Genomic DNA, 21,141 nt, shown 5'->3' with positions numbered 1-21,141 from the left:
TGTAAACACTGGTCACAGTAATGGCAGCTAACTCTCCACAAAGGAAGAATGGACTCTGTGGGAGCTTCCAGTCAGTTGAATAAAACTATTAAGTATTATGTGCAGATATGGCAGCAGCTGTGCATAGCCATGGAGCAAATAACTTCACCTTTAAAATTATATGGGGTATTGGAGTTCACCTGTCAGCATGAAAAATCGAGTGGACTGGAGAGGTCATTTCCAATTCTGGTGCAGGAGTTTTTGGTCTGAATGACTTGCGAGAGTTCATTTTAAACCTGACTCGTTAGACATTTAAGTCCCCTAAGCATGCAACATTTATTCCTCATAAAATTTAAAGAAGCAGTTGTCTATTTTTTTTTTTATAACAAATGACAACAATGTGAGACAATGTGAAAGGAGTTGCCTGTGATTTTAAACCAACAAATAATACACTCTGCAGGTTTGTGGAGGTTTTTATAGAGTTTCAGTTTATCGTTCTGCTTTTTTATTTTATTTTTGGCACACTCATGATGTTTTTTTAGGAAGGAATTGTTACTATACTTATTTATCATAAAGAAATTATAATGACTCTCTACTACTGAATGTGCAAATAGGCAAAAGTCTGCAAACAGTTCAACTTCATTCAGCTGCCTCCAAGTGGCCCTTAAGTTACTGCAATAAGAAAATGATCTCGTTCCATTATTTGTGAACTTCTTCCAGCTCTTCATTGAAGCTCTATGATGTTTATAGTAAATCAAAAATGAAATCCCAAGAATGCTTTTTTTGGCTGCACAGTTATATTAAAACAACATATACTATGTATGGTGTATCCATTATCTCAAATTCTCACATTTTATTTTATGCATTTTTACTTGGTATCTAACTTTGGGATCTAAATCTGAATTTAAAAGGAAGTTTTGTGAAACTGAACAATGTTTGAATCCATAGCACAAGTTTGCAATAACTGGAATGACCAACAGGCTGAAGGGCTCAAAGAAGCAGGGTCAGCTCCTATGGCTTGAAAATTCAAACCTCTGAGAGTAGTATTCTGGGTGCCTAGAGGGTGATGGTTGCAAAAATGTCTCGGTCCTTCCTCACTGATTTAGTTTCACATAAACTCATAGGACAGGTTGGTACATTACTTTTGCAATGATTTTGGGGCAAATCATATCAGGTCCAGTAGATAAGAGACACCTTGTTAGCAAATACTGATCCCTTTCTAGTCCATATTCAATAACATTTGGATATACTACATAAAGAAGATTTTTAAAAATTCAATCAATCAATAAATAATTCACAAGATTTAAGCTTCTCGTACAATAATATACAATGTCAGTATTAATCCTTTTTCTTAATTACCTGCAAGCTTTGCACCATTTGGTGGAGAGAACAGAGAGCACATAGTCCTATGAATTAGTAAAAACTCTTCTAGGTTCCACAGAGGAAAAGAGAATTCATATCAGAATTCATGTATAAAGTCATGAATTATAAAATATTAAATAATCTATTTACATAGCCTTGGGTGCAGCAACCCATCATCCCATCCACATTCTATGCTGCCATTTCTGATAATTATATCTGAGTGGCCCTTTGCATTTCTAGATAAACCCCTGCAACATAACTAATGCTGTTTACTGGTCGGCCTGTGACATGAAATTATTAAAAGCTAAAAGTATAAAACCTGTAGAAACCTGAGAAATTCATATTCTGTCAGTTAAAATATGATGTAGTGTTGGTTTTCGATCAAAGGTGATTCAGACTGTATAATTTGCTGGCTACTTAAGTGCTACCAGCCAAATTCCATGTTGCTCAAAGACCAAAAGTGCCAGTGTATCACATTACAGGATGCATCAACAGTGTTGTAAAAGCACGTTGCTGACAGAGACTCTCCATATGAATTAGTTAGTTACGTGTTCCCTGTGGCTTGTGGAGTTTTATGGGTGGGGGAGGGCATTAGAAAGGCGTTGCATGTAACATTAGAGTTATTGTGTCTGCTCCCCCTCTTTCCAGCACCTGTCCCAAAAGGCAAATTAATCCCGCAAACCGACCATATCCCTCTCTCCTCTTCTGAGCACAGACATGACACATCTGTCTCAACCATTATCCATGGCCTGACATGTTTCTGGGGCACATCACATGGCAACTTGACATAAGGGATGTCGTTACTGCAGCATTGGGCCTCAATGAAGTAGAAAAAACTTATGCAATGCTTCTTTTATTTTTACACCCACTCTCCCTTCCCCCGTCCCCTCATATCACCTCAATTAAAATTATTTCTTTGAGGTAAAGAAAATGTCAGATTACACTGTAGTTGACAACCCATCTATGCACTTTGAGGTGTAACCATGAAATTGCTTCAGTATCGTGAACTGAATTGCATGCCTTTCTGTCTCTACAATATGTCTTTTGCTATTTCATGATTTTACAAAAACTAAATGTAACCCAGTGCGTGACTGTTCATCTGAAGGCAATGTAGTGCAATGCCCAGTGCTCAGGTGGTGGCTGCCCTGATGAGATGTTGCTGTTGGCTGTTCTCAGTCCAACTAAAAAACATCATCAGTGGCCAATCACAAGGTCATGCCCAGGACCCTGAAGATCAAAACCACAGGGACTGGGCATGTCTGGATAAAGCCCCTTTTCACGCTTACTTACACAAATGGAACAGATGTACATAAATGCTTTGCTTTAAGGGGAAAACATTGCTGTTTTTAATTTGCCCAGCAATATGTTCTTATTCGTTTGCCTCAAACATTTTGGCTGATATTATTTTCAAGTTCTTACCATGTCTTAGAAAAATCTACTCCACCATCAAATGCTGCTGTGGTATGCAGTCACAATGAGAACTATGACAAAGACAACTGAAAGAGGTAACCAGGTTTCTCCTCTGAGGATGAGTGCATACTTTCTGATTTGAAACACAGGAAAACTCATTTTCATTAAGCTCACTTGAACCTTTGAATCGCATCCACTGAAGAAATAATCTGAGCTATATTTGCTTTTATTATTCAAACACACAGAATTTGAATTTATTGCCAGCTTCACATGAAGTATTGGAGTTTGAAACACAGTATATGACTTTTGATGAATACCTAGTCCAAAGGTGTACTCACAAACTAAGGTGCACACACACACACACACAAATACACATCCCAGTCAATCAGAAACAATGTAAGCATATTTTCCTTTCAATTACACACCTGTCTCAAAATTCTGCCTCAGCAACTCCATCATGCATTTCACCGCCACATACCCCCATGCGTGGTGTGTGAGATGTTTAAGTAAAGTACTATAGAAGCAAGAAGAAAAAAAGACCTCAGAAGTGTGTATGTGTGCGTGTATGTATGCATGACTGTGTAAGGGATGGATTATATGGCCCTGTCTCCGGCACCTTTTTCAACCTGCTCAGTGAGCCATGTGCCCGGCCTTGTAAACTGCAGCTCTACTTGATTACTTTGTCAGTCTCCTTAAGTGGCTTTTGCTTTGTAGAGAAAAAATTGAGACATATCAGAAAGAAGATGTCCAACGGAGAGTAGGAAATGCGGGGAGATGACCGCAGACACCTCATCCAAATGAAGGGAAATTATATTTTGCTGCCTTGTGAGTGAATAATGGAGTACTGTATCATCAGGCATGCCTAGCTTTTTCTTTTTTTTTCTTTCTGATGTACTGGGATTACAAACCCAACAACCAGAACCTCACCATCACTTCTGCAGATCCTACTTCTGAAATAACTCCAATGTGTCTTCTCAAAAAGAGCCCTTTGGCATCAGAGATGGAAAAAAATTCAAGCAATTAAGACATATTTAAAACACACTATTCCTGAGGTATCTTTCGAGGACAGGGGAAAAAAGGATGTGTATAGTTAAAATTTCTGTTTTGTGGAGGAATTGAATAAAAGCAGATGACTTCAGACCAGCGCTTTTAAAAGAGCATGTAATCAAAGTGAAACTTGGTCTGTACAATGGTTAAAAATAAAATCACTTTTTGGAAAATTTTCTGAATTGGTGAATCCAGTCAGAGAGTGCCACCCCTTGGCAGAATTAAGTACAAGTTCTTCATACGATCCATCCAAGTGCCAGTCCTCTGCATATGATTCCACCTTATAAAACAAACTCAGTTCATTTGTGAAGTACATAACATGGATGAGGTTATTTCACATTAACATGCACAAAACATACTGTTTAATGTGAACAGAAAGACCATATCACTAAATAGAGCAGCTGCACCAGTGATACAATTGTGATAAGAGGATTTATATGTGCTTAATAACAGGGATACTAATTAAGATTAAACTCTACATTCACTTAAGGAACAGAACTGAAGCACTAATAAGACAAATCCCATTGTTCGATGGAAGAAGGCTTCTGAACCCCCAGGTAACAGTATTTTAATATTATTGCACATCCAGACTTTTGCATTTATTGTCATTAATGCACAGATAAAATTTTTGTTTGTTTTAGTGCATTGCATTTTCCCTAAACATTACCATCCTTAAGTATAATCTGGACAGCCATTCATAAATATATGTAGTTCTTTCATTTGCATATTATTGATGAATGTTGTAGAGGATTGCTTTAGAGCTTATTGATCCTGCGTTACCCACTTGAATTCCTTTGCCCCACTGATGTAAAATGCGGTTGTGGATATACTTTTGCATAAGGAAGCTGTCTGAGATCTGTGATCACACAACACTTTTAGCTGACTGTGTTTCCTTTGTGTATGAAATAGATGTTTCCAGTTCAAATATTACAAGGCTCTGCCCGAAAAGCCCTCTCCACAATCAAAGTGCATTTAACTGTTGTCATGTGAGTTTTAGTGGAAGCTCAGTGTGAACACCTGCTGGTTTACTGTTTCAAGGGCTCATTCTGCTCTCAGATTTATTGAGTCATTGAATACAATGGAGTCTTAGAGTCTGGAGGGGGGTGGGTTATGAATTCCTATCAAATTTTGCACCAGGCCAAAATTTGTCAGATCTGCCTTAGTGGCACTGAGCACATGGTTGAAGTGAGCATAGACTCCATTTTCATTTAATGAGGGTCTGTGTGATACTAAAAGACTATGTCCAGGGCCAAACTTTGATATTATGTATAAAGAAGCTTGTTCTTCTAGCATTGTGGAAATCCCAAAATCAGTGATGCCGCTGATCTCGACAGACAAGGACATGATGAGCTGTATCAGCTTTGCACCAGTGGAGGAGGACAGAGCCCAGAGTCCAGTGACAGGAGCACGGCTGGTAATCAAATAAGACTCATTACTGGTACAAGAAAGAGCCATAATGTTACTGCTCTTTCCAAACTCAGTGCTGACTTAGATATTAATGCCATGTAGTTTCAGAGCAATACACTTCAGAGGATACCAAGAGAACAGGTTTAGCAGAGCATAACGAAACTTGTATTAATCTCCTTAACAACACCTCCAACGGAGATTGGACCAGTTGATGCAAATCAGTAGATTGGAGTAAATTATCTTTTATTTTTGAAAGTATTACTACAGTAGAACAGATCAATCCCACTTCGTCCTTTACCAAGCAGTGCAGACATGTTGGGGACGACGATATAAAATAAGGTTTTACATAGACTTTCGCTTTTGCCACTGTAAATAGTAGCAGGATTATATTAGGGGACTCCAGAAAGCACTTAAAGATTAAAGTCATACAACTGCTGTACCTGCATGGTGACATGACGCACCATGATGGTAATACTGCAACGTGCGTGAAAAAAGATGTTAGTATGTTTATAGCACCAGCTTCAGAAATACAGCCAAGCAAAGACTAGTAAAGACGCTAACTTTTCACAGAAAGTTTACAGCTGTGCATCTACATTTAAAAATAGCCCAGGGTAAACATCACCCAAAGCACTTGATTTTATTGTAGTAACATCAAAATAACTTGATTAGACCATGAACGTCCCATTAACTTCCGTTCAGTTAGTACTGAACCCTGACCCTTCAGGTATACTACCCTCTAACTCTGCTTTGCCGCAAAGTAAGCCCTGGCTGATGGTGGGGATATCCCACATTTGAAGTTGTGGATGGGAAATAACTGTAAAGCCCTGGGTTAACAGAGCTGTAAGCCCCTGGCTAACAGGGCTCTCAACCAAAGGCTAAATATAGAGTGAAAAGTCCTGACGATATTGTGATGTCTCTATCCACTATGTGCTTGTATGTAAGGGAAACAGTACTGTTTTGCAATACGTACAATGTGGTCAGGCAGCACAGTGGCGTGGTGGTTAGCACTGATACCTCACAGCAAGAAGGTTCTCGGTTTGATTCCATCTGGGGCCTTTCTGTGTGGAGTTTGCATGTTCTCCCTGTGTCTGCATGGGTTCTTTCTGGGCACTCCGGCCTCCTCCCACCGTCCAAAGACATGCTTGTTAGATTTATTTTGGATTCTAAATAGGCCTTAGGTGTGAATGGTTGTCTGTTTCTCTGTGCTAGCCCTGTGACCTGTGAAGGCCCGATGACAGCTGGAATAGGCTCCAGCCCCCCCCCCCCCCCCAATAATTGTATTATTATTGGTGTTATGCCAATGTAATTTTTACATGAAATTACACTAATAATTTCACATCCAATGCCATAAAACTGTCAGAGAAATTGTGATAAAAAAATTAAAAGTACAAAAAAAAAATAGTTGAATGCTAATACTGATTATGCCTGCAATAATATTGAAGAGTTTTGTACAAGAGACATATTGCCTTCCATATATTGATAACCATTAATCACAGGATTACAGCCTGGACAAAGTCTGCAACTGATTCCAGGGTCCCAAAAGCGTCCACGTTCACCCCACACAATTTTTGTCTCCATAGTATAATTAATCACTAATTAATTACATATAGTACACTATAGTATAGTAATGTACAGTATAGCATGCATAGGTAGGTTAGTAAAGGAGGTACCATGAATTTCTGCCTTTGTCGTTTAAGAGATTAATGAAACTTTACCTCTTAGGCTTGTTAATTGGGGGAACAAGCCCAATAGTTTTTGTTGTCATTATTATGGACATATAATTAATTTTCTCCAATCGGCCCTTCATTATAGTATTTGCTTGATAATGTCTGTTTAGGGAAATAAATAAAAATATTAAATAAAAATTCACAAACATTCAGCGAGTATTAGACTACGGGGTATGACTGTGATGAGAATATATACATATTGCATATCTGTGATTTTTTTAAAACGTATGCTGCAGTCTTGACTGTATATGGGTATGGTTAGAACTGCAAATTCTGCTTTTTATAATAAATCATTAACATGGAGTTTTTCTTTTGGAAGCATTGAGGAAAATGAAAAGGGCATATCCTAAACTGGCGACTGTAAAGGACACCATTAGGCTTACATTATTTTCATAAAAGCCTTGGCAGTGGCAGTCATACTCTGTGGTTGACTCGAAGAAGAAGAAGAAGAAAAAGAAGAAGAAGAAATGACGGAAGAGGGCGGAGCTATCTCTGCCATATTTCCACCAATAGTGGGCTTGTTTGGTACAATATGAAAATGGCGGCTCTCTGCAGTGAGTTTGGGGATCTGGTACAAATCAAGAAACAGTTAATATCGGTGATATCGCTTTGTAAAGAAAGAGGGCTTTTACACAGCGCGAAGTGGTGAGACCGACAGTGGATAACGTGTCATTAACTGCATGTCTTGTTGCTCTGTTTCCTGATTAACTGACATCTGTGAAGCGCCAAGTTACCTGTGTGTTAGCTACGTTAGCACTGCTAATGACAAGTTTCATTTTAATACATCATATATCGTTAGCTAGCTGTTTACGTAGCATATTAAATATATAACATGTTATGTTGCAAGACTGTCGATAACGTCGCCTCCAGTATGGGCTTAAACATAACCATTTCAAAGGTTTATTATTAGTAGCTGTGTGAAATTAGTTGGTGTTATTCCTTATGCATTACTGGGCTCACTTTGTTGCTCTTGTTCATACTTTTGAGACTTTGGTTTGTTACAGTTGGGATTGCATTTGTGTATTAATAGTGCCCCAGTAATAATACGTTAGCATATGAAACCATACATGCACATAAGCATCTAAGTGTAATGCAGCCATTTTTAATAAACCATGCATTAAATAACGCGACGGGTCATAAATCCCGAGTAAACAGAAACTACACAAAACTGGACGCCATTTCTGTTCTGTCTGCTTAAAGAATGAAAACAATTAACCTAACCAGTCTCTACACAGAACTCTTAAGCCTCAGTAATATCACATGATTCCTGTAATTTCATTTTAGGGCTTCTGAATTGGCATTTGCTTTGGACCCTCTTCCCAAGGATGAATTACCCCCTTCAGTACCATTTACAGAGGTTGTATGTTGTTGTTGTTGTATAAGTTGAATGATGTTTACTGTTATTGTGTTTTTAATTGCTGCAATATCACTTCATCACCTTGAGAAAAATATATATATTTATTTTTTCCTTACAAATGGACCCCAGTGGTTTCTACTGAAATTTTTGAATCAGTTGCATATTTCAAGACTAATTTCTGTAATTTCTATTTTTTTGAGAAAATAAAAATAGTCACAAAACTGACTGAAAATAGCTAGCAAGTATTTTACTGTAGCAGAAGGACATCATATTTGGCATCTATTTAAAATAACCTGTGATGTTAATTATAATGAAAGAAAAAGTCACTCAGTGGAATGATCATGTATGTTTAGTCATTTTGACGATATCTCGATATTAGTGGTCTATATGGCACAGATGAATGAGCTTCAGGATTTGGCTACAATTTTGACTTGCATTAATATTTGATTTTTAGTTTATTAAACTATATATAACAAAATGCAGAATATGATCAGACCTATCCTTTCATAAGTTATACATTTGACCATTAATAAATGATAGATGTCACAAGCAAGTAGTTAAAGATAATAAATACATCATAGAGAAGTTGCAAGGCAGTCATTGTTGCATACGTAGTGCCCTCTACTGGCAGTATTTTAATATAGAAAGGGAAATGGATGGTAATCATCTGTAGCTAATACAGTTGCTACAATGAAAACCGTTTTGTGATTTTCAGTGAGAGGAATCTTTTTCCCGTGATGGGAATAACTTGATAAAAACGAATTACTTTTGCATTTTCTGCCCCAAATACAGGAAGATGCACAAGACCTGGATGCACTTACACTGGCCAAATCATACTTTGACCTGAAAGAATACGATCGTGCCGCCTACTTTCTGAAAGGTTGCTGCAGTCAGAAGGCTTATTTCCTCTATATGTATTCCCGCTATCTGGTAAGGTTCTGTAGCTATTGAGCTCATCCACATCCTTTGATCCTTCATCTAATTTCACAACAAGACAGCTTTTACTTTGATTGCTGTACGTGTGAAACATATTGATAAGTATTCTTCTCCATCTTCAGTCAGGGGAGAAAAAGAAAGACGATGAGACTGTGGACAGCCTGGGTGAGTACTTGTCTGTTTCGACTAATAAAAGATAACTCAGAGTTCTGCTCTCCTTTTTCGCTGAACTTTTTGAATTTTTATGTGTTCAGGTCCTTTGGAGAAGGGTCAGGTGCGCAATGAAGCTCTGCGAGAACTAAGGGTTGAGCTCAGTAAGAAGCACAACGCAGGAGAGTTGGACGGCTTTGCCCTCTATCTGTAGGATTTTCTTCCTAAGTGTACACACTTTTCTGACATTGTGCAGAGGAATAGGATGGATTGCCCTTGAACTGTACCTTATTTATGTGTTTAAATACTCAGGTATGGAGTGGTTCTTCGAAAGCTGGATCTTCTGAAGGAGGCAGTGGAAGTGTTTGTTGAAGCAGTTCATGCACTTCCTCTTCACTGGGGAGCATGGCTGGAGCTTAGTAACCTTGTCACCAATATTGAAATGGTAACAACCGATGAAACTGTAGAAATTCATTTATCCATGTCCACATTAACCATTTAAACCCATAAATCAATCCTGAAAAAGCTGATTTTAAACTTTGTGTCAAAAGTATTCTTTATATTTTCAAACAGAATTAAGACTGTCCTAATGTTCACCACTTTTTGAAGCTCAGTCCTCCTGATGTAGTTCTATCTCATCTGTTCTGTTTTTCCTCAGCTGAAGTCACTGTCTCTGCCAGACTGCTGGATTAAAGACTTCTTCATGGCCCACATGTACACAGAGCTGCAGATGATTAAAGAAGCGTTGCAGAAATACCAGAACCTAATGGATGCTGGTTTTTCCAAAAGCACCTACATCATCTCACAGATCGCTGTGGCCTACCACAACATCAGAGGTTTATTTTTTAATTTCCAGTAAGAATTTAAAATGTCAGTGTGAGCAGGATAAATCTTTACAGCAATTTGTCTCTATTTTTTCCAGATATTGACCGAGCTTTGGCTCTGTTCAATGAGTTGAGGGAGCAGGATCCGTATCGAATCGACAACATGGACACATTCTCTAACCTGCTATATGTCAAAGTAAGTTTTTCATTTATAAAGTTATTGGATATGATTCAGTTGGTATGAAGTGGTTTGCAAGAAGACACTGTTTGAATTATCTCCAGAGTTCATTGGTTTGCGGAGGATCAAAGTCGAGGAAAAAAAACTCATATAACAGATAAATTTTTTGTTAAACCAATAAAATGACTGACGGTTGCATGCTTCCACAGAGCATGAAACCAGAGTTAAGCTACTTGGCCCACAACCTGGTGGAGATTGACAAGTACAGAGTGGAGACGTGCTGCGTTATTGGTAAGCATTGACTTAATTGGGTCAAATCTTGGCAGCAGTTTTTAAAATGAAGGGCCATGAGCTGAGAAACTATGTTATGAGTTAAAAAATCAATTGTTTATCATTTGAAATCTAATCTATAATATTTATAGCTTCACACTTGCCATACATTTCTGTTATTCTCTTTATGGACATATTGTGAACATAAACCAATATTTTCTACACTGGTGTTATCCAAGTCATTTGTCTCACCCACAGGTAACTATTACAGCTTGCGCTCTCAGCATGAGAAAGCAGCTCTCTACTTCCAGCGGGCCCTTAAGCTGAACCCCCGCTGTCTCGGTGCCTGGACCCTCATGGGCCATGAGTACATGGAAATGAAGAACACCTCGGCTGCCATTCAGGCCTACAGGTCAGACTTGATATCCCACTGTGTTGCTCAAAATATGAATGACAGATTTTATTCATTACGAAACTTTTCACACAAGTGTGGAGTTTCATATCAGCGCTATTGTTGTTCCCGATGTTTTTCTATCAGACATGCCATTGAAGTGAACAAGCGTGACTACCGTGCCTGGTATGGTCTGGGTCAGACATATGAAATCCTCAAGATGCCATTTTACTGTTTGTACTACTATCGGAAGGCTCACCAGCTCAGGTATGGGTTTCAACCAAATAAAAGGCATCTTATGTTTTAAAGACTGAAAACTATTTTAAACAAAATCTGTTAAAATACATAATAAAAAATACATCACGGTTTCATTTTCTTTTCTAGACCTAATGACTCACGCATGTTGGTTGCACTGGGTGAAAGCTATGAAAAACTGTCTCAGCAATTCGAAGCCAAGAAGGTACACATATTCCAGCTTTGAGTGACTCGCAGTTTGTGCAATAAATTCACTGACTTTGATTTACAATCATGACATATTCTGTTTTTGTTCAGTGTTACTGGAGGGCATACTCTGTCGGAGATGTAGAAAAAATGGCTCTCCTCAAACTGGCAAAGTAAGTTATTATCACCCTGTCCTGACTCTGAGATGAACAGAGGAAGTACACCAATAAACAGATTTTATGTTTTGCTTTGATGTTTTGAATGAAGCTGTGAATGAAGCTTTTTTTTTCACCAAAAAAAGCTAAAAGTGAAATGTTTTTCTTTGACAGGCTCCATGAACAGCTGAATGAGTGCGATGATGCTGCCCAGTGTTACATGCTGTACATCCAAGACATTTTCTCCTGTGGGGTAAGGATTTTAACACACAACACGCTTGTCCTCAGTATACTGTGTTATATTTCCAACTGACTGAACTTCACATTTGAATTGGAAAGCTGTAGGCCAGATTTTCTTCTAAAGCCCGAACACATAGAGATTGGCTCGTTGCTTGTTGCTTAATAGCTGAGTTAGTCACTAGTGGATGGCTGTGGTCTCCCAAGTAACCTTCATGCATGTTTCCCAGACCAAATGTTTACAAAAAGCAGGACATAAAATTGTTGCTACTGTATGGATGGAGCTCCATCTTCTTGCCCTCTGTTTGAAAAGAAACACTGCAGCTCCATCTGGATTTACCCAACTTTCTTAGCCTGCCATCAGCGTGGTGAATTTAGTAGGAACCATAGTTGCGAATGAGGTTTCCTCATACTAAATGTTTGGGGAACTCAAACTTGCTGCCAAGCCGCCTCATCTTGCCTAAGGTTTGTTTGCCCATTGGCCATAACTTAATGAATCTCAAAATGTTATGTCACCTCACTGGGGCTAGTTCATTCCTGTGTGTTCAGCCCATAGAGTGCGTATTAAATATTTTACACAGTCTATGGTCCACCCATTGAAGGGGGTCGAGGCTGTTTTAGACTGGGCTAATTATGATCATACAGTCGATGTAATTTCAACTTTGTAGCAATTGAATGGAAGACATTTTTAACAATCTTGTCCTGCCAGGAACAACTGGAGCATGCTGAGGTGAGCACAGCCCTGCGCTACTTGGGTCAGTACTACTTCAAGAACAAGCTCTACGATGAGGCGTCCCTCTGTGCCCAGCGCTGTTGTGACTATAATGATGTAAGTGTTTTCCTCCATAATCTGAGCACCCTGTTCTAGTTACTGCAGTAACACTAACTTATGTTGGTCACTCTGTAGGCACGTGAAGAGGGAAAGGCTTTGCTGAGGCAGATCTCACAGGTCAGAGATCCCATTGAGACACCATCAGCGGATATGTTCACTCCGCTCTCGAACAACAACACTCCGGTCCGGAGAGTGTCTCCTCTGAACCTCATCTCCTTTACACCCTGATAAATAAGGTTTTTCTAAGTACTGATGCTGTATACATGTAAATAGTTTGAATAAAGCATACATGCTATGCAACAAACATTTTTCTTTGGATTTTATGATGTAGTGCAGTTTAAAAAGTGACTGTAGTAGTCTGAGTATAAACAAATTTTATTGTGAAAAAAGTAATAAAAAAAAAAAGCAGTGTTGAGAAGTTGCATAGGCTGATTACACAAAGAAAACACACACACACACGCACTATTACCTTGTAGTCATTCAGCCACTGAATAGGTTTTTAAGTTTTTGGATAACTATTTTTGGCATGACCATGACTTAACTGCACTGCAAAAAAGTGCATACATAAAAATAAAGTGATCAGCGATTGTAACTGTTTTGCATAATATCGCAAACTCGGAATACCTCAGTACTTCCCCCTACGAGGGGTGGTTAGAAGGCTGGGAGGAGGAGACTGCTGGTGTGACCGCAAAATCCGCAAGTAAGGAGTATTATTTGCTTCTGCAGCAGCAGCAGCAGCCATGTTTTTACGTGTAGGGGTACGCGTCGGGAACAGAGACTGGAAAAACTTCTGTTTTTGCGGAGGCTGGTTTTCAGAGTCACACAGCGTGTTGGCCCCACAGCCCCTCTTCTTGCAGGAACCTGGTGTGGTGGAAGAAGCGAAACCTGAGGGGGCCACCGGAGGACGGACGACCTGACTCTGGGCCAGGGTCTCTGCTTTCTGCTTTAAGTCCGCTTTTACCAGCATCATGTTATTCTGGAGCTCCAACAGGATGTGGTCCTAAGAAGAAGTCAGTCGACAGGGTTAGATAAGACCGCAGAAGTGAAGGATAAGGTGGGAGGTCAAGTGAAGGGAGAGAATGTGAGGCAAAAAGCCACATGCTCTAGCACAGCAACCACCTGGTGCAGATGTTAGAAGTCTAAATTTAGTTTTGAAGCTGTCTGTGCATCAAGGATTTTAATGAGTTATGGGAGAGAAAAAATATTTTAACATGAGAATTCCACATAGACATTTATTTAAGAAAACTAATCAATAGTGCTTCTCTAAAGTTAGCATATTTAGCATCAGTATGAAAAGATATTTACTGCCAACTGTAAATTAAATCTTACATGTATTTTCTTGATTTAATATATTTTACATCTTCAGCAGAGTAAAACTGTTTATATCGAGTTTTTTTTTGAATATGCTGAATGTTTCTCATTTCAGAACATGGAGAAATTTCGTCTCAGTTTACAAATATACATTCTCTACTAGTTTGCGGTGGTTGTACCTGTTTGGCCAATGTTTCATCTGCATATGTTAGTTTGTGGCGCAGCTTTTGCCCTCCGGTGTTGTGGCAGCAGGCTCTTTCACTAGACTGAAGCTCCGTCCCCAGCCTCTGCAAATCCAGGCGCAGTTGACGCAGGTTCTGTTGGAAAAAGACAGAATTTCAGCATTTCTGAGAGTGAGTCTCACGTGCAGTGAAAATGAAAGTGCCTTTTTCTAGTGTAGCGGTAACTCACCCTTTGACCTTCGTCCAGCTTGCGGTCAACAACACGTGTGAGGTGGCCAGTTGAACCTGGAACTTCTAGCTGCATCTTCAGCTTTGTCAGCTCTGCACAGGCAAGCAGAACCAGACAGTTAGCTACCGTTAACAACGGCATCACTTTAACACAATCAGCGCAATCAAACCACCTTGGGACTTGGTAAACAGTTCAGCACGGCACTGGTCGAGCTCAGCACGCAGCCTGTTGATTTCTGTCTGACTATTGAGGCGCTGAGAACGTCGAGGGCCCTCAGAGTCTCCCACTGGTGCTGGCACAGGGTCCACTTCACCTTTCTTCTTTTTTTCTTCAAGGGCAGCGGACAAAGCTTCAATCTCCTGATCACGCTCCTATGACAAAGGATGAAAATTCATGCAACTCAAATTCAAATATGTCTGAGCAGATACAGCATCAACATTAAAAATAAAACTACGTTGTGCATGGTCGCTGCTTTTGGGGATGGATCTTATTCAGCCAAATTGTTGATTCTCCAGATAATGTTTGTAGTGAAACCACAGCACTGGAATAGACAATGCTTTAAAGCACTGCAGACTTTGCTCATCATCGAGTCTGACCTCCAGTTCCTCCTTGTAGTATGTCCTCAGATGTTTCTGCAGGTTGGCTATCTTGTCATCGCATCTTTCTTCCATTATAGCCCGCTCAGCCTCCAAGGACTCTCTATGGAGTAACAAGACGTCACAGTTTAGCATCAGTAGTAATCGCAAAGTCCAGCATTTTGTTATTTCATGATAAAATTTAATGTTAAAAGAAAATCTTCCTGCTTTCTTTTAAAAATGAATGCAAAAACAAATAATACTATGTTCCTCTCAAATTACTATTACTAAACCACTGCTATCAAGGTCAATTACAAGGATTTGCCAGGTTTTGGATATAAAACGCTGCTAAACTTGCTTTTATTATTTGCGCATACTGGCGTGTAGTTTTAAAAGGCAACTTTTAAACCCAAATTTTTCCTTTCAGAGCACACACACCTGAAATCTTGTTGCATGTTCGAGATAACCTCCATCATCTCAGAAACGACTTCCTGTCTCACATTGGCCTCAAGAGCCTCTTTCTCCTCTTGCTGGCGCTGCACCTCTTTCTTCAGGACATCTATGGCCTGCAGCAAAGCCTTAGTAAAGTACAGTCTACTGTTAGTACAACGGACATTTGCTGGTTTCTGGCTTACTTTAAATTGTTCTAAACAGTGCTTTCCACACAAAAAAGGTTATGAAGACTGATAAGAATATAAAATATTTAGCACTAATACGGGAGGCATAGGATGTTACCTCCGTATTCAGCGTGGTGATATCTCCATCTTCAACATCGCTTTCGTCCTCTTCCTCTTCCATCACTGTGCTTTCAACACCGTAAGCTGCTGGCTCACGAAGTAGAGACAGGATGTAGGCCACTCTGGTCTTTGTGGATGGGCCATGGACAAGCTGAAATGAGAGATAGCACATTTTAATTCTCTCTTATCCCTGGATGCAACATTAAACCAGTCACTCTAAAAAGATTAGTTTGATGTACAGCGTTTCTTACTTGGGTAGCAATAGCAGAGAATTTGAGGGCCTGGAGGGTCTCATCGTAGATGGATGCACATGGATTGATGTTGACCACCATGCTGGATGTTCCTAACCCACAGAAAAAACCCTGCAGGACTCGGGTCAGTTTGCTGTTCCTAAAGGGCACCACCTGAGGGGGTCGTGACCTGTGGGTTTATTAGAGAAGTTGCTTAAATATATTTTAAGCAAACAACTTACATCTTAATGACATTCTGCGCCAGTAAACTTGGTTTTGATATGGAACAATATTGTAATTATTGCACAAGAAGAATTAAAACTTTTAAAACATACTTGTTCTGGTTGTGCCTCAAGGCAGTGATACAACGTCCCAGTGTTAAGAGGGAGGTGTTGATGTTATTGGCCTCCTTCATCCTTTCACCATTGCGCTGATCTTTACAGCGTTCAGACCCAGCCAAATCACACACAGTCAGTCTACAAAGGAGACAATAGAAGCCATGTTATCATTTATACGAACACAAGTCAACGGAAAACTAAACAGAATTGATACTTAGACAAGGTAACATTAATTGAACTTACTCACTGACGTGCATGGCCTGTCCTAAATGTGCCTCTGGGTGGATGTGCACAACACGGATAGAGAAGATGCTGTGGCTAAGGTGAGAATTTTAAAATCAGAGATGCAGTAAGTCAAACAAATCAGTCAAGCTAAATAAAAATGTAGAGAGGCAAAGGTTTGATATGCTCCTACCTGCGGCTTGAGTTTTGGTTGAGATGAGTGCTGGCGAAGCTCTGGTTGCGATGTCCAGCTCTCAGAATCCTCCAGGCTTCTTCAGCGGTGTGGACCTGGATCCAGGTGAGGTCTGATACAGCAAGAAAAATTAGCTACAAAATTAGGTTACTGCAGTATGAGTAGCAGCAACAACAACAAAAGGCTTATGAGCCATTCTACAGTGACGTTGTCTGTCAGCCAAGCCATCAAATGTAGTATAGACATCATTCCTGTGAAAGAGTCATTATTACCTTTCACATAGGCGTTGCCCTGCTTGTCATCGCTAAGCCGCAGTGTCACTCTTTTTCGGGGCTGCTGGGAGGGTGAAGTGTCCAGTAAGTCATACAGGAACTCATTGTAGATCTCGTAGAAGGACACCCAGATGGAAAACTGCACCCCTTCCTCTAGGTCGTCCCCTCCACTGTGTGAAAGGCTGTCAGGCTCCAGACAAACACTCTCAGTGTCTGCAGAGAGATGAAATAAAAATCAGTGTAAGATGCGTTTTTCCTTTAATGCATATAATAAAGGCTTGCCCCTAAACTCAATATACTGCTGTCCCCATCACCTTCAAGCTGGGTGGCAATGTTACTTGTAGAAGAGAGTCCTCCAACTCCACTGTCCCAGACTGTAGTGGTACCACCTCGACGTGAAGACTGATTTTCATCCTGCAACATACAAGAGGAGTTCATCAGCTGTCACGCTGTCATTTGGTGCATTGTTATAAAACATTAATTCACATAAATTAAGCCAACTATGAAAATGTGTGTAAGAAACTGAAAAGCAGGAAGCATTGTCATCCAAGAAGCGGATACAGTATCTAGTTGGGATCAATCAATATTTATCACCTCATTTGGAATAGGGCTAAAACTACGAGTATATAGACATCATAGAACAATGGATCTGTGCAATATAACTTGAAATATTCTGGGGACGTATGCAAAATTACTAAAGTATTGTCTAACACTGTCAGGTGCATTATATGGCACCCTGAGTTACTGTTTGGCTTACACTGAAGAAGAATGAATTCTTGTCTATGTTTGAGTTCAGGATAAGTTTTGAAGAATGGCACTCAAAGGACCAGGAATATAGGATTGAAATATACTTAAGTATATCCATATACTGTACATTTAACATTACTAATGTCCTAGACATTACACCATGTCTAGGACACATTGTGGTAACAAGGAAAATGCATTTTTCATTTCAGACCATCACATATTTTTACCTCTTTTAGCAGAGAGTTTCTGCGGATTTCTTCCACCCTGACTTCACCGGGTTCAAGCTTCCTCACATCCCGATACAAGACAGGCTTCAGGTCCATTGCACCATAGAGACGACCCTGCAGCTTCCTGAACAGAGACCCTAAAGCCCGGGGCAAGAGGCCAGCCTCTCGCCCGCAGCCTGCAGTTCAAATAATTGGATAAGTAAGATTTATGTTTTAAACATGACTACATAAAATAAACGAAATAAACATTAATTAAAAGGTCAGCATCTACAGCACACCCACTTTGCAAAGCTGCACATAAATGTCACAGTGAAATCTGAGCTCATGTGTCCCAGTACTATTAATAAGAGGAAAATCTCACCCTGAATGGTGTAAGTCTTTCCAGAATTGGTGACACCGTAGGTGTAGAGGAGTCGGTTATTTCCTTGAAGCACATCTTTTACCATGTTCTTCATTGTGTTCTCATAAAACTGTTGTTGTGTTGTCTCTGGACCAAAAATCTATGAAAGAGAGTAATGATGGGTAAAAATTAGAAATATTATTAAGGACCCCTTTGGATCTGGCAATCTTGGAATTTATTATTAATGGCACTAATTTCCCTTTAGCCCATATTTACCAGCAATATTGCCAGTGCTTGTGAGAAACTACTTGTTTATTTACCTCTACCAAACCAACCTGGTTTGCAAGTTGGCAACTATTTCTACGTACAAGCAAATGAGGTAAACAAAATGACTATCCTACCTGTGAGAAACTGAATTTGTGAATGCTCTGCGTAATGCCCCTCTCTGCTGTCCTCATGTTCTGAGAGTCCTTTGGAGCTTGGAGCAGCAGGGTCTCTTCATCTTGGATAGTCACACAGCCCTAAAACAGAAGTGAACCTTAAGCACAGAGCACAGGTGTACTGAAAGTAATAAATCTACATATTAACAAACGGAGAAAAAAAACAGCCACAGGAAAGACTTGTTTGTGATGCTTATTTTACCTGCTCTTCTCCTCTGTCTTTCTCCAAGTCAGTAAGTGGCCGAATGCGCAGATAAACCTTCACCCTCTCTGTGGTCCCTTCATCACTGCTTGCAGATTTGACTGCTGGTTTCTAAGTGCACAAATTGCAAATAAACATGAAAGATTGTAAATCTAGAACCATCAATGAGCCAATTAATGGAAGAAAGATGACAACAAGTCACTGTGTAAAAATATAGGTTTGCATTCAACATGTTTTATTACACCTTAGAAACCACACGGTTTACAAAACTCCACACTGCAATACAAAACACTGCACACTCCTGCTGACTCTCACCGGTTCTGTAACAGATGTCCGGGTGTCCAGACCAGGCGAAATGACAGAGATCTCAGGTAAACGTGGCCTGGCCAGGCCTCCGTGCTCTGATGCAGTAGACTCAAACACACCCACTTCTTCCTCCACATCAAAGGGGAATCCAGACGGAGAAGACAAAGATAGCGCCATGCTTACCTATTACAAAAGAAAACAAATATTTGAGAAGAAGGTAATTGCAACATATTGTAAAGCCAGCATGGCAAAACCATGTAATATTACTTTGCAAATAAGCTCAGGATGGGGAAGTAGCAGGAAACAACATGAAGACATTGACAAATACCTTATTATCTCAGTAAAGCCCTTCTAAACTTGTCTCACACACAAATATGAATGTATTTAATAATGAGGTTGCTGTTAACTGAAGAATACTGTCAAATAGTGAATCTTTCTATGCAGTAAGTATGCCATCTTCAGGCGGAGTTAAGAGTGGTAGGTAAAATAAGGGTGTGTAGTGAGACAAGCTGAGAAAACACAGAACCAATGAAGACTAGTCTGCCCTGTATGACCAAATAATCCCTCCTTGAGCAGTCAAACAGGAAAATGATTGCCCAGCCCCACAAGTGTAGTATTTGTGCAGAAGTATTGGGCCTGATGTTCTTTTAGTTTGAATATATTAGATCACAGTTATCTTGCACTGTGTAATTGAAAGCACATAAACAATCTCAATAAATCTCAAGCAATTTCCCTTGTGGATGAATAAAGTAAAGTCTATGTCATTTGTATAATTTGTAAGTATTAGGCTACACAGTTAGCTAAATTGTTTAATGTGTATTGCCATTTCTCATTGTTTTTGAAAACTAGGGCACTAAATTTATGTTAAACAGAATTAATCTCGAAATATCTGAAGCACACAGCAAGTTTTCCAGGTAACAAGGAGGATCCCTCCTGGAAGAGGGAGAGAATAGTCAGACAATGCTGGCAGATATTACACTGGGCTTAACAGCTGAAGTGAACTTTACGAAGATGTTTCATTCCAGTTTACATTAGCTACCATGTACTTCATGAAAACTATTCAATGCGAGGGCTTTTAACCATTTAACCATTTAACAAAAAGCCGTGTTCAAGTTTGAAATGCTTGAAAATCGTGTAGAGCCTGTCACCGCCTAATTGCAACAATGCTAACGCTGTTGGCTAATGTGTTTTTAATTCTAGCATTTATGACTGCAGTTAAGCCGTGACAAAACATTATACCTTGTTATAACATCGGAAGACCTACCTTTTAGAAAAGGTGCAAAGTGCGACGAACGCCTGCTTTCCAGTAAGTTAGTAGTCTAAAATGTTCTCTGTGGATCGCAGCAACCTCAATATTTGACTTATCTAAGCAGGAGTTACTGGATTAAAAGCTGATTTGCCTGATAACGACTCTTTCTGCGTCTCGTTTCGTTGCTCTCCTCGCTCTCTGACTACCAGGTAAGACGACCAAACAGACCACATTTGATTTTTGAACAATGCGCTTCCGCTGTTGAGCGAGTCTCTGATTGGCTGAAACGCACAACTAGCATCCGCTGATTGGCTAGCACTGTTTCACATGGTGTGCCATGTAAATCCCGCCTACTTAAACAGAGTGGCCTTTCACGAGTTCCTATCACGTGTTGTAAACATTTTTTTTTATTTCCTCAACATACTGTATACTTTGCCTTGGATGTGCGGTTGGCATGTGTTTGAAAGATTCACACAAGTTATGTAAACAAACGAAATGAAAGAAAGAAAGAAAGAAAGAAAGAAAAACCATGGTATGATCAACTATGGAAAACACAGAGGACTCAGTTACAAACACCATGTTTATTTCAAAATAAAAAAGTTGCACTTTGCAAGTATTATCATTATTAAACACTGTTT

General features: G+C 39.6%; 2 protein-coding genes across 3 annotated transcripts; one reads left to right on the top strand and one right to left on the bottom strand.

Annotated features, from left to right (window-relative positions):
- Positions 1-7,185: 7,185 nt before the first annotated feature.
- On the top strand, positions 7,186-13,031 carry cdc23 (CDC23 (cell division cycle 23, yeast, homolog)). The gene is made up of 16 exons (XM_084565136.1): positions 7,186-7,577; positions 8,217-8,289; positions 9,082-9,219; positions 9,348-9,390; positions 9,480-9,585; positions 9,688-9,820; positions 10,034-10,211; positions 10,298-10,395; positions 10,587-10,668; positions 10,906-11,059; positions 11,186-11,305; positions 11,423-11,498; positions 11,591-11,652; positions 11,809-11,887; positions 12,581-12,700; positions 12,779-13,031. The coding sequence occupies exons 1-16, from the start codon at positions 7,465-7,467 to the stop codon at positions 12,929-12,931; spliced, it is 1,728 nt and encodes a 575-aa protein (XP_084421262.1). The 5' UTR covers positions 7,186-7,464; the 3' UTR covers positions 12,932-13,031.
- Positions 13,032-13,087: 56 nt separating this feature from the next.
- Positions 13,088-20,981, bottom strand: kif20a (kinesin family member 20A). Of its 2 annotated transcripts, XM_084565134.1 has the most exons (19): positions 20,519-20,981; positions 19,264-19,437; positions 18,949-19,059; positions 18,708-18,827; positions 18,328-18,466; positions 17,967-18,142; positions 17,307-17,406; positions 16,993-17,205; positions 16,721-16,832; positions 16,549-16,623; positions 16,303-16,443; positions 15,989-16,157; positions 15,736-15,888; positions 15,439-15,578; positions 15,022-15,124; positions 14,598-14,796; positions 14,426-14,517; positions 14,194-14,331; positions 13,088-13,703 (listed from the first exon to the last, which is right to left on the bottom strand). In XM_084565134.1, exons 2-19 carry the CDS (start codon positions 19,429-19,431, stop codon positions 13,329-13,331), a joined length of 2,724 nt encoding a protein of 907 aa, XP_084421260.1. In that variant the 5' UTR covers positions 19,432-19,437; positions 20,519-20,981; the 3' UTR covers positions 13,088-13,328. The 2 variants fall into 2 exon arrangements, with proteins under 2 accessions (XP_084421260.1, XP_084421261.1); XM_084565135.1 differs by lacking the exon at positions 20,519-20,981 and having other exon boundaries at positions 19,264-19,629.
- Between the last annotated feature and the right edge of the window lie 160 nt (positions 20,982-21,141).

The sequence above is a fragment of the Chelon labrosus genome (genome assembly GCF_963514085.1).
Source record: "Chelon labrosus genome assembly, chromosome: 17".
NCBI lineage: Eukaryota > Metazoa > Chordata > Actinopteri > Mugiliformes > Mugilidae > Chelon > Chelon labrosus.
This window is presented reverse-complemented; position numbering and strand designations above follow the sequence as displayed.

Bases quoted from the DNA above. Each gene is read 5' to 3' on its own strand.
- kif20a (XM_084565134.1), bottom strand. From the start codon at position 19,431: ATGGCGCTATCTTTGTCTTCTCCGTCTGGATTCCCCTTTGATGTGGAG. The intron at 16,624-16,720 runs GTAGGAGCATAT...TTCTCACCTTAG, and splicing joins AACCAAAACTCAAGCCGCAG to CCACAGCATCTTCTCTATCC. The intron at 15,889-15,988 runs GTAAGAAACGCT...CTCTCATTTCAG, and splicing joins TCTCTGCTATTGCTACCCAA to CTTGTCCATGGCCCATCCAC.
- cdc23 (XM_084565136.1), top strand. From the start codon at position 7,465: ATGAAAATGGCGGCTCTCTGCAGTGAGTTTGGGGATCTGGTACAAATC. The intron at 9,586-9,687 runs GTAGGATTTTCT...TTAAATACTCAG, and splicing joins GACGGCTTTGCCCTCTATCT to GTATGGAGTGGTTCTTCGAA. The intron at 10,669-10,905 runs GTAAGCATTGAC...TCTCACCCACAG, and splicing joins GGAGACGTGCTGCGTTATTG to GTAACTATTACAGCTTGCGC.